The sequence below is a fragment of the Sciurus carolinensis genome, chromosome 13 (genome assembly GCF_902686445.1).
Source record: "Sciurus carolinensis chromosome 13, mSciCar1.2, whole genome shotgun sequence".
In the NCBI taxonomy this organism is placed as follows: domain Eukaryota; kingdom Metazoa; phylum Chordata; class Mammalia; order Rodentia; family Sciuridae; genus Sciurus; species Sciurus carolinensis.
In genome coordinates, this window is record NC_062225.1 from 5,069,938 (window position 1) to 5,083,131 (window position 13,194).

The window sequence follows — 13,194 nt, forward strand, 5'->3', positions numbered from 1 at the left end:
TTCTTTATAGATTCTGGAGATTAATGCTCTATCTGAAGTATGATTGGCAAAGATTTTCTCCCACTCTGTAGGCTCTTTCTTCACATTGCTGATAGTTTCCTTTGCTGAGAGAAAGCTTTTTAGTTTGAATCTATCCCAGTTATTGATTCTACGCAAGTTTTTTATTACCTTTCTCAGTACATTAATCTAAAATGAGTCATCTTTGTTAGTTCGAGTGAGAAAGGTGATCCAGTTTAATTAGGAGTGTTCTCCTGTTTGGCACTACACTGGAGGTGTTTGCATGGTTTTATAAATTAGTGAGACAGTGCGTGTTCACGTCCTCCTGCGTGTGGCTGTGGCATTCTTTCCACTGACAGTTCAATGAGGGCGGGGCCCTTTGGACCAGCTGGATTCATCCTGTGGAACTAAGACTTGGTGGTGCTCTCTGGATGCCGGCTACCGTTCTGCATAGTTAGAGATGTAATCATGAACAGAACAATGGCAAGCCCCTCAGGAAAGGAAGTGTTGGTATCGAAGTAAGGGTTAGATTTCAGAGAAAGTGAATAGGAGGTGCTGGTGAGGGTCACACCTGCGTAAGGAATAGGGGAGGGAGCTGCCTGCGGAGCCAGCGTGGAGAACCAGTTCCAAGCAGAGGGAACTGGGGGCAGGAATATCCCTGACCTTCTAAGCACAGCAGAGAGGCCAGAACCCCAGGGCAAGCAGAGGAGGAATACAGTGGGCCTGAGCAAGCAGGGCCAGCCTGTGCAGACCTTGTACACCACTGAGTCCAGCTGAGTGGGAAAGTGGTCATGGGGATGGTTCCATCTGACCACAAGCAGACGGGACTAAGACGCGGTGGACAGTGCTGACTGGGTATGATCCAAGCTAAACACCTAACGTCTTTGAGCCTTCATTTTCTTTGGTGTGAAAGGATGATTCTTGCTTTACCTCCTTCGTGGTGCTCTTGCACAGGTAAGTATGCAGTTTACGCAGGTCTGGAGTGACCATTACTGTGACAGCGTAACCAGTTTGATCATAGTAAGTTATTGCAGCTGTGCGCCTTCTAACACGTCCTGACTGACCTACTGATGTGCATTTGGTCCCATTCCTTTGCCAGCATGTGAAACACACAAGGTGACCAACTCGGGTTCTTTTCATGCAACTCCCAACACCTCGCTGGGAGTGATTCAGGCGACGCCATCCAGAGTGCAGCCCTCGCCCACCGTGCACACCAAGGAAGCCCTGGGTAAAGCCTTTTGTTTGTGTGTGTAGCACCTACACAAAAATGAAAATGAAATCTCTTGTAATTTGCTGATGAATATTCTTTCTATTCTTTAGGTTTCATCATGAATATGTTCCAGGCTCCGACACTTCCAGATATTTCTGACGACAAAGATGAATGGCCATCTCTAGACCGAAATGAAGATGCATTTGAAGCCCAGTTTCAAAGTAATAATTTATTTGAAAGCTAATACGTGCACAGCACTGTGGGAGGTGGCCCAGGCGTTGTTGAGGATTGCATCACTGGGCGTGCGTGGAGCAGAAGTGGGACAGAGTTGGACAAGGTTGCAGTGTGTGTGGTGGAGCTGGGCTTGTTCATTGGGTCGGGTTACTGTCATTTCCAAGGGAGGATAGGATCCCATGGGGAGGAGAGGCAGGAAGCACTGAGTGGTCCAGGCACCATGCGAGGCCTTCTTGGTGAGAAGTGGCCAAGGTGGTGTGTTGGTGGGCAGCAACTAACCCACTTGTCTAGGGCCCGGGGATTCGTGCTGGGAGCCAGAGATTGTAATAGAGATCAGCAGCGTCATTTGGAGTTGGGAGCACTGGAAATATAAAGAGATGAATTTTTTCTTTTTTTTTTTTTTTTTTTTTTTTTTTTGCGGTGCTGGGGATTGAACCCAGGGCCTTGTGCTTGTGAGGCAAGCACTCTACCAACTGAGCTATCTCCCCAGCCCTCGAATTTTTTCTTAAAGGAAATGAAAGTCAAAACCCCTGAGAGCTCTTATTGAGAAAGTCAGGGGACAACAGCAGCGTCATCGGAGCATGACGGATTCTGTTCTCGTGTGGCAGTGCGTGGGATCTGGGGCTGCCCAGCAATCATGGCTGAATCACTTCTCCTCTCTACAAAGTGCCTTGCCTTATAGCTTAGTATTTGAAAACCGATGCCGGCTCTTTTCTGCAAGCTTTCCCCCTTATTTGTAGTTAAAGTTTTAGCATAAACGGTCATGTTTTCCTTAGGACAGTCATGAAATACTTTTTTATTCTCTTGCAGAAAATGCAAGTTCCTCTGAGGCTTGGGGAGTCAATAAAGTCTCTTTGACATCTGCTTTTCCTATTTTTGAAGATGGAAACAAAGAAAATTATGGGTAAAGAAGCATCAAGTTAATATAACACTGGGGGGACATGAGTCACAGTGCCACAGATGCCCTGGAGGTTCAGCAGGACTCAAGGTGGCGAGGCACTGGGGTGGAATTTGAGCTCTCCCCCAGGACCACCTGGTTCTGGCCCCAGCTCTGCACTGATAAGCCTTCCTGCCACCGACCGGGAGCTTGTGTCCCGTGCTGTCCGAATCCGCAGTGCTGTGCACGAGTTCCAAGAGAACAGACCTCAAAGTGAAAGCGCAGTAGAGAAAGGAAAGGATCATAAGTTGTCAAAGAACAGGATTCCTTGGTTTGAAATTGTGTGAGAACGTGGATGAATCGGTGCAGGTGTCCATACCTGCTCTGTTGACATTTGCAGGACTGATAGGTAGGAAAGGAGGTGACCTATGTTGGGTAACGTTGCAAAGAGAGTCTTTTAAGGCAGAAGCACAGTACACTAGAGAGCCACATCCAGGCTGGAGTGGAGTGGCCCCGGGACTTCTCAGTTAGTAGTTTAAACCGTGGAAGGAGAGATGTCAGTGTGAATGAATCACAGGTGTCGTGGTATGGCAGGACGAAGAGGGCATGGCCAGCATGAGGGAAGTTGTGGAGCGCAGCCAGGCCCTGGGAGTATGAGAGCTGTTGCATGGCATCCATGACATTTTATTGGCCACAGCCCTAATTCTCCTTTTGTTTCTAAAACTTTGAACTCAATGTAACAAAAATCCCATTTTCTGTCCTTTCTTTGGTAACTATTGGTCAGCTTATATAGTTCACTCACTTTTGCTAGACACGCAATGAAAATAAGGAACCTCTCATTAAATGAGGGGAGAATTTTTCTAATGTTAGCTCAAGCGGCAGCATTTATTTCATCACCATATTTCACTGTTTTTAATTTTATGAATCTTTTCTTTAGATTACCGCAGCCTAAGAATAAGCCCACGGGAGCCAGGACCTTTGGAGAACGCTCTCGCAGCAGATTTCCTTCAAAACCAAATGTAAGCCAATCTCTGCTGCATCTGTGAAACAGGTCTTTCAACCCTCTCCTCTTCATTTTACCAAGCAATTATGCCACTCAAATGGTATGGGCATATAAAACCGCACTGGAAAACATGTTGTATGATGCGTTCCTTTTAGAATACTGTTCTCAAAGAGACGTCCCTTTAGTTAGGAGGAACCACTTGGGGATATATGTTTTTCCTACACTGAGGAAGTGAGGCCTGCAGTAGAATACTAGTGAGAAACCCAGCAAATCTGCATCCAGCCGAGATGGGCCATCATCAGCACAGCTCAGCAGACACCCTTCACTGCTCTCTAGCTCAGAGCATTCCCCAAAGCGGCCTTTGTGGTCATCCTGGTTGGCTTCCACCCCGGCCCTAAGTGTTCCCTACAGTGTGCTCCACTCTCCAGCCCCCGCATGGCCCCATGGCAGTGATGCACCATTGAGAGCCGCTGGCCTCACCAGTCACCTCACTAAGACACTGAGCCCTGCTCCTGCTTTAGTCCCATGGGGGATTATCTGGCTCTCTAATCCTGATGATCTGTTGAGCTTAAAATTTTTGCAAATAATGAACTGGATTGCAGGCATAGTGCCATCACTTTAAAGGTACATTTTACTGAACTATTCAACAATATGTGCTTTTACCAAAATCCACAATGCATTGTGCCTTTATCCTGCTGCCAAACATAAGCCAGCACTTTATCCTGTATCACCTGAAGAAGTAATCAGCCAGTTTTGCCTCCATTGTTGGAAGAGACGGTGGACTTTATAAAGTCATTGCAGAAGATATAAAAACCATGTGTGAGAGCCAAACTCACATAAATTCAGTTATCTCACACTACACAAAGGCACCATAAACATGCATTGGAGAAAAGACAGCCTCTTAACAAATGGTGCTGGGGAAACTGGAAGTCCATATATAGCAGAATGAAATTGAACCAATATCTCTCACCCTGCACAAAACTCATCTCAAAGTGGATCAAAGACAAAGGCATTAGACCAGCGACCCTGCACCTACTAGAAGGCCCAGCTTTCCATCATGTTGACTTAGGAACCAACTTCCTCAACAAGACTCCCAAAGTGCAAGAAGTAAAATCATGAATTTTATAAAAGGAATGGCATCAAACTAAAAAGCTTCTTCACGGCAAAGGAAACAATCAAGAACGTCACAAGAGTCTACAGAATGGGAGAAAATCTTTACCACACACATCTCGGAGCATTAATCTCCAGGACATACAAAGAACTCAAAAAACTTAACACCAAAAAAACAAATAACCCAATCAATAAATGGGCAAAGGAATTGAACAGATACTTCATAGAAGAAATACAAATGATCAAAAAAAATACGAAAAAATGTTCAACGTCTGTAGCAATTAGAGAAATGCAAATTAAAACTACACTAAGAATCCATCTTACTCCAATCAGAATAGCAATTATCAAGAATACAAGTAACAATGTTGGTGAGGATGTCAGGGAAAAGGTTCACTAATACATTGCTGGCGGGACTGCAAATTGGTGCAACCACTCTGGAAAACAATATGGAGATTCCTTAGAAAAAACTTAGGATGGGACTACCATTTGACCCAGTTATCCCATTCCGCAGTACATACCCAAAGGATTTAAAAACAGCATACAACAGTGATGCAGCCACATCAATTCACAATGGCTAAGCTATGGGACCAACCCAGGTGTTCTTCAACAGATGAATAGATAAAGAAAATGTGGTATATATACCCAATGAAATATTACTCAGCCCTAAAGAAGAATGAAATGGCATTTGCTGGTAAATGGATGGAGCTGGAGACTATCATGCCAATCCCAAAAAACCAAAGGCCAAATGTTCTCTCTGAATGCAGATGCTAACTCACAATAAGGGAAGGTGGGGGTGGAATAGAAGTTTATTGGATTAGACCAAGGGGATGAAGGGAAGTAAGGGAAGATGGGAATAGGAAAGAGTACAATGAATCAGATAGAACTTTCCTATGTTTATATATGAATACACAACCAGTGAAACCCCACATCGTGTACAACAGGAATGGAATCCTAAGATATATTCCATGTATGTATATTATGTCAAAATAATCTACTGTCATGTGTGTCTAAACAAATTTAGAAAATGAAAACCATGTGTGGCATTGTAAGGGCAACGGAAGGAGTTCATCAGCTGTGGTCCTAACTCAGCAATCTCTTTCCCCACAGACTCTAAAACTTGACCTATAATTCTGTTCTTGGACAAGTGCCTGATTCTAGGGGCTGGGGCAGGAGAAATATAAGATGAGTCTGGAGCATCTTGTGCCAGAAATTTAGGTAGAATTTTGGGTTTTGTTTTTTCTAAAAACCAAAAAAGATGTGGCGTATCAAAAGAATATAGATGCCAACCTGAATGAGCCAACAGCCAAACCTGGAAAAATTTGAACAAGAAAATAAGTACAATAAAGTAGTATCGAACTATAACCCAAGAAATAAGACAGATATTCATATTGCTATAAATAAGTGTGGAACAAAGGATAATTCTTCCTTATAGTGATGTAGAAGGCATGAGTGGCAGTGGAAATTCACTGTTAAGAATCCTAGTAAAATAATTGCTGTAGGCAAGATCCACTCAGGAACACAGACATTGGTGAGTAAAACTTCTGGAAGAAATAGGTATTTGTGTAGCCTCCAAGTATCTCCATCGTTAATTACTGAGGTGGTTTAGCATTTGTCCACAAATTCTTTGATGATGTCCTTCTAGAAGGTGGAGTTAAATTTCCTCCCTTTGAGTGCGGGCAAGAGATGATGATCTGCTTCTAACAAATAGAGCAGAGAATGGGAACGACAGTTTCCTCTTGGGGCCTCACAGATGCCTACTCAGGTGACGGGGTTTACCCTACCAGGAACAAGCCTGTGGCTAGTTAGCACAACTCCCCGCTGGGTCATTAGGAGACCTTTACCCCGAGTCTTCCCCAACACCTGTAACCCCAGTCTAAGTGGGAGAAAACAAGCCCAGATTGGAGGGACGTTCCGCGTAGCTCCTGACCAGTATTCACAAATTTCAGTGCAAGAAAAGAGCAGGAAGGACAGCTAGGTGGTCATCGACTCGAGGAGACAGAGTTGACAGGACAGCTGCACACATGTGCCACCTGGGACTGGATCCAGGACAGCCAAGGGACATAGGAGGGGGCTTGTGAAGTCCAAATAAGGACTGATAGTTACCAGTGTTGTTTGACTTTTAAAAGTGTGCCAGGTTCTAGAAGAAACTGACATCAGAGGGAGCTTAGTGAAGGTTACATGAAACTGTACTACCTTTGCAATCTTTCTATAAATCCAGACTTTTTTTTTTTTTCCAAACTTAAAAAGGTAGAAACTAAACACAAATGTGACCCTTGTGATGTGGTTCCACTGAGGTGTATTAAAGGTGAGAGGTAAAATGGTTTTTTGGTACAAGGTCTTGCTGTGGTGCCCAGGCTGGTCTCAAACTTCAAGTGATCCTCTCACTTCAGCCTCCTAAGTGGCTGGGACTACAGTCCTGCTCTGCTGCACCCAGCTTAAAGTCTTCACGTTTTAAATTTCATAGACAAAACAAGAAGATTGCAGTGTTTTTCAGCTCCTCCTCTGTTGTAGGAAGTGCCTCATTCTGAGGAGTTTTTGGATGATTCAACCATCTGGGGTATTCGCTGCAACAGAACCCTAGCCCCGAGTCCTAAGAGCACAGGGGACTTCACCTCTGCTGCCCAGCTTGCATCTACGCCCTTCCACAAGCTTGCGGCAGACGCAGCACACATTCTGGAAGATAAAGGTGTGTAATGTGATGTTTCAGTGTCTGCCTCTACAAGTGTCAGTTCTTTAGTATATAGTCTTCTTTAAAATTCTAGGGGGGTGTTCAAGGATCAAAAAGGGAATTGGAATCCATCCATTGTTTTTTCCTTTGGCATACTGTCTTCATAAAGCCTACGTATTTTGAAACTGTAATAACAGATTATGTGTAGAAAAGGGGGGAAACTTATGGAAGCATTTAAAGGCAAATATGTGAAGTCTAAACAATCTGTGTAGGAGTATGTTTATGTTTTACAAAAATGGGGGACACTGCAATAAATTATTTGAATACTAAAAATACTAAACACGGTTTTTAATTTAATGAATAACAAATAGCCCATTTTGGTCCTTAATACATTTCTACAAACTATTATTTCAGACGCATAGCCAAGTATACATTACACATAAGATCAGTTTGTTTTGCACTGTTTCTGCCTCAAGGGAATAATGACAAAACTCACACATAGTCTTTATTTCTACCACACCCCAAATATAGCACCCTATGGAAAAGATATGTATATACCTGAATTGAACCCTAATATGTGGCATTGCATTGAGCTGATTAATTAACCTTTACTTGCCAACCTACAGCACATACTGTGGGATCTGGGACCTCTGTACCTTTCAGTGACTACTGATTTACCAGCCAAACTGCCACTGCTGGTCCTTCTTTAAAGCAATAGTGAGAAAACAGCCAAAGAATTCCACTTCACTAGGCAGAAGCCTGTTTCAGTGGGATTATGAGACCTAGAAGTTTTTGACTAAGGAGCAAGGGCCTTAGAGTATTGACCCAATGTGTCACTTTCCTTTGTTCATCTTACAGGAGGGTCTAGTTGAAACTTGGGCTATTGCTAAGTGCCATCCATAATTTGCCACTTGAATAAAGAAATTTTAAAGATTTTCCATTCAGGAAAGTGAATCAGTGAAGAGTCCTTCAAAAAGTCAACACTGACTGTTCAGTATTTGCCATTCAGCGCCTGTAAACAGAAGCTAATGTTCTTATACTAAAAAGCATTTTTGGTGTAGCAAGAGACTGGTAAAATTTAATCAAGGGTGATAGGTGGCTCTGCAGTATTAGCACCACTTGGGAGAAGTCTAGCCTGAATATCTGCCCTATCTACTATTGATAGATAAATGTAGTTTAATTTAAAGAGAGCAATGATTGTTGCCAATATTCAATCATTTCAATCAACAAAATGCCAACTAAGTCACTGAAGTTCATTAAACGGAAAGAAAAATTCTCTGCCCCCAGGAAACCTTATAGCCTTTGACTCTCACTGTCCTTGTCACATGGTTCTCCTGAACCTGGCTATGCCCTGTCATCCATGCCAGTGACCACCTGTGTGGTCATCCTGTCCTGAGTGGGCCTGCCACTCTCTGGAACCTTTGTTCTTGAAGGATCATTATCAATTAGATGTAGAGATTGAAATGCTCACCTGTATGAGGTTGAAGGGGGTTTTTCCCCATTATATTGATCTTTTCCATGGAATGCTATTTTGAAATTATAATAAAAGTCAGCATATAAAGGTATAAAGTCAGCATATTAAATGGTATGCGTGTGCAAACATTTGCATGTAATGTTCGTGTCTCTAATATTTCAGAAAACGTGCTAGCAACACAGTGCACCCATGTGCCATTGAAGTCTTGTGACGAGAACGTGGTGGGGCCCTTGGAAGACAGGAAGTTCAGGTAATGCGCAGTTGTGCCATTCTCTCCCTTTCCACTTGAGCTTTCCTTTTCCAGATGTAAGAGGACACCTAAGCCATCCTAAAGGATAGACATCCTAGTGTTTATTGATTGGCATCTTTTAGTCAGAAGCTCGTCTCTGAGTGTAAGCCCAGTAATGAGCCCCCCACTCGGCATCAGGACAGTGAGAGAAGCAGCTGGGTGACAGAGGCCCCCTGGGCAAATTTTCTGCAATTGACTTCTACTCGTTTGGGGATTAGAGATGGAAAACCTCTTACCTAAAAGAGACCCTGACATGTGAAGACTGTTACAGGACTGAGCTAACACATCATTTCTTCCTCATACCCAGCACAATGAGAAAACCAATAGCTTCCTTTTAAGAGAAGAGCAGGTGTTTCAGCCTCCTTGGTATAATGGTGAAGGCAGACTCAACATGTGAACCCCACCTGTCTGCACAGAGCATGAACCTCAGATCTCACAGTGGCTGCCATCTCTGGGTAGTATCTCATTCTAGACACAGTGCTTATGCTTTTCCTGGACTCTATCCCTTAGTTAGTCCTTACAATAACCGAGTTGTGGGAACTATTCTTTTTGTTCTATCATGGCTGAGGAAATCAGGTTTCAGATAAACTATTGATCTGAAGCCATAAGGCTTGACATTCACAGAATCGGAAGTTGAGCGTGTGCTATCTGCTCACTGGCCCCTGTTCTCACTGCCAAACTCCACTGCCTCTTGTTGTCAGAAACCCACTGGGCACAATTTCAATTGAAACCCAAAACCCATGGAATTTACATTAATTTTATTATTGATGAGTTAATCATTTTCTACATGTTTATGTTCATTCGTTTTTTTCTTATGTAAATTCTGTTCACATCTTTTATCCAATCATTTATTTACTTGGGTTTGTTCAATGAGAGGTTTTTGAAAACAGGAGCCACCAGGAGTCTTCCTAAGGCCAGCCAGACCTTTGACTCACAAGACTGCCATACACCATACCTGGTATAAGACTGACTTAGAAGTACATAGGACAGAAATCTCAGTTGCTGCTGGTGCATCCTGTCCAATGAACTTCTTGTCTTTGGCCCCACATGACAGTTCAGTGCAAGGAAACAAGGCTCACGTGGACCAAGTGTGGGAACCTAGCTTAGAAGCCTTAAGCAACTCCTCCGATAGCTCTCAGGGGCCCATGAGAAAACCTACTGGGCACAATTTCAATTAAAAAGCAAAATCTTTTGAATTTACATTAATTTTATTATTGGTGAGTTGACCATTTTCTACATGCTTATGTTAATTCATTTTTTCTTCTGAAAACTGTGGGTTCCTAGCAGGTATTTATAATTCTACTCCAGACAGTGTTAACCAGCGATGGTTATTCTTTACCATAGCCAGTGGTGACAGAGTGGGAAGTTTTCAGGGGAAAAGAGCTAGAAAGTTAACAAACTCAGATTCTCATAGACAAGAGGGAAAGGGTTTGTTAATCATTTATGCATGGACAGTAATTTGGACACCCATGTTATTGGTAGCAATAGTTTGGAAACAACTTTTTCAGTGTACAGTGCCTGTTCTGTGATCATATAGATATTGGGAACATCGTTGCTAAGGACCATGGAATTGTTACATGCTAGTGTACATCACTGGGTTGAATGGTTCACAGTCCTTAAAATCCACTATGGGAGTGCAGAAGCCTGGCAGGTAGCGCCATCGCTGAATGCTCACGGTGAGCACCAGTCAGAAGCCACCTTGATACCACACTGCTGCCACCCGATGGGAAGGCCTGTGCTGCTGCAGTGTTCTTCCCAAAGACCGTGACCCCAGTCTAGTCATGAGATGTGTGAGGAGCCAAAATACATGGCCACTACTACTCGAACTGTCATGGTCTCGGGAAACTAGGGAACACTTTAAAAACTGTCATTGGGAATAAGGGATCAGGAGTTGTGATAGTGAGTGCAACATGATATGTGAGACTGGATCCTGCAGCGGGAGGAGGTCAGTGGACGAACTGGTGAAGCCCGGGTGGAAGCCAGAGTGGAGCTGATAGTGAAGCCTGTAGGGGGCTTGTAGGTTGACAAAGGTGCCTCTAACAGGAGCGGCAGGTGTAGGGGAGGGGGGTGGGGAGGCACAGGGATTCTCCTCTCGAAACACTTCTTTAAATACAAAACTATTCCAAAATAAAAAAGGCTATTTTTTTAATTCACAGTAAAAATATTTGTCAGAAGAACTTAAAATAGCAGCCTATGAAATGACATATACAAATTTATTCATGTAAGAAAGATACATTTATTTGTGGTGTCTGTAGATGTAAGGGGTAAATGTATGTGTAGAGCTGTACACAATCGATTCTCATTGTTCTCTATAGTTCTGTTCTTAAAGTCATGCAGACACCGTATCAGTGAATACTGAACCCTTGTTCCAGGGGAAGTGCAGGGTCAGTCCTGTGGGCCTCAGTCACGGTGTTGTTTAAAGACACCCCACTAAACGCATATTACTGATGATCTACATTGAACTCACAGCCCACTGTACTGGAACTCCTGCCTGGATGAGGCTCACCCATTTCTCCTTAAGGCACATCATAGCCTTCTTATGCTTAGGAACACTGGACACACTTCAGGCAAACATCTGAAACCCCAACAACATTCTACACATTTCCACACGAGTGTGTTGTTAGATTTCAGTTGGCATTTTTTGTTGTCTGAATGTTATAAAAGAAGCCATTTTTAGACTGAAGTTAAATACTCAGTCTTGATTAAAGCTGCTGAGCTACACCTTGCTGCCGAGATACCCCTTCTCCCAACCTTCCTTACTACAGAACACCCAGTGTATCATCTCCCATTTATCTAATATGTTATCGTGTCTCCGATTTTTATTTCTATTAATATTGGACTATGTATTTGCCTATATTTGTTTAAAGAATGATTTAATCTGTGCAGCAATTTTGAAGTGACGTTCCTAAAATGACAAGTAAACTGTCGTGGGACTCTTGTGTGATCAATCCAATGGGCTTCTAATTATACGGTGTTTTCATTTTCACACGTCTAGTCCAATTGGAGAGAAGAGCCCAGAGCCAGCCTTCCCCGCAGGCCCCTCTTCGGCGTCCTTGCACCGCTCCGACCAGCCTGCCCCCGGCGGTGCACTCACCCAGGAAGCAGTGCAGGGCCTCGAAGCTTGTCGACTCACAGACAGTGACCGGGCCCTCGTGGAGGACCCACCTGATGTCAGTGCTGGGCCCCAAGAAGAGTGGATGCAGACGGGGCCCGCTGGGGATGTCAGTGCTCCAGGTGTGACAGAGGCTCAGTCCCAGTGGTGCCATTAGGACCACAGCATGGGAAGAGCTGTTCTGTGAAGGAACTCAGAAGGGGGCTGACATGACTCAAGGTGGAGGGGCTGAGTTACAAGGCTAGGTTCTACCCTAGCAGTCCTGTGATCTTGACAGATTATTTCAATTCTGTGACCCCCCCCTCTGCTTTTCTGTAAAGTGAAGTGAGGCCAATCCCTACCTTAGAGGCTCACTGTGAGAACCAGGGAGTTAATAAGTGTGCAGAATGCAGAGTTCTGCACGCGCAGTGAGCCGGTGGTAACTACCCGTACAGTCTTCATCATGCTTTATTACTTATGAAGTATAGATCACTTTATTACTCTAAGTTGATAGAATACTTTATTACCCTAAGTTGGAGAGAAATCTTTGCCTTCCCTTTACAAATTATTTTCCACTTGTGGACCCAAAGTACATCTCTTGTGTGCAAACTGTGTTTTGTGGGTGTAAGTGGGAAAGCAGTTAAAGAACCTGTATCTTTCTGAGCACATGGAAGTCACTAACCCCAACTGTGCCATAAGACGTGCAGCCATAACGGCTGAAGGCAGGACCTAGCATTTCAGTTAGCCAGAGTGAGATGCAGCTGACATTGTCCCTATGTCACCCTGAATGTTGATTTGAACTTGCAGATCCAAAATGGCAGATAGTCACTGCAGAACTCCCAGTTCTGACTTTTGAAGATAGTTGTTTATTATTTAAATCAATGCTCTATGAAGGATGAGACTTTTGAAAGCTTAATTAATGAATGTCTCTACTTGCTTTATCTAAAATTCATTAGGTGAAATCTTTGAATACTGAACTCATGTTTCTTTTCTTGTTCTCATTCCTTTTAGACTTCACTATTGAGAATCCGTGGGATGATAAGTTGATTCTCAAACTTCTATCTGGGCTTTCTGAACCAGTGAGTTCCTATCCAAATACTTTTGAGTGGCAGTGTAAACTTCCGGCCATCAAGCCCAAGACTGAATTTCAGTTGGGTAAGAACTCTGTGGGTGATAGAACTTTAAGTTCTTGTTCATCTGTGGAAAGTTGATAGTGGTTCATGTGTATGTGAGATTCTCCT

The 13,194-nt window shown here is 43.5% G+C and overlaps 1 protein-coding gene across 1 annotated transcript in view; it reads left to right on the forward strand.

Annotated features, from left to right (window-relative positions):
- Bub1 (BUB1 mitotic checkpoint serine/threonine kinase) overlaps positions 1-13,194 on the forward strand; it is a 55,435-nt gene that overhangs the window by 22,016 nt on the left and 20,225 nt on the right. The window contains exons 12-19 of the mRNA XM_047522682.1: positions 1,097-1,225; positions 1,318-1,428; positions 2,252-2,345; positions 3,256-3,337; positions 6,943-7,117; positions 8,736-8,823; positions 11,858-12,096; positions 12,965-13,108. Of these exons, the coding sequence (XP_047378638.1) occupies positions 1,097-1,225; positions 1,318-1,428; positions 2,252-2,345; positions 3,256-3,337; positions 6,943-7,117; positions 8,736-8,823; positions 11,858-12,096; positions 12,965-13,108 (1,062 nt within the window). The remainder of the gene's footprint in view (positions 1-1,096; positions 1,226-1,317; positions 1,429-2,251; positions 2,346-3,255; positions 3,338-6,942; positions 7,118-8,735; positions 8,824-11,857; positions 12,097-12,964; positions 13,109-13,194) is intronic.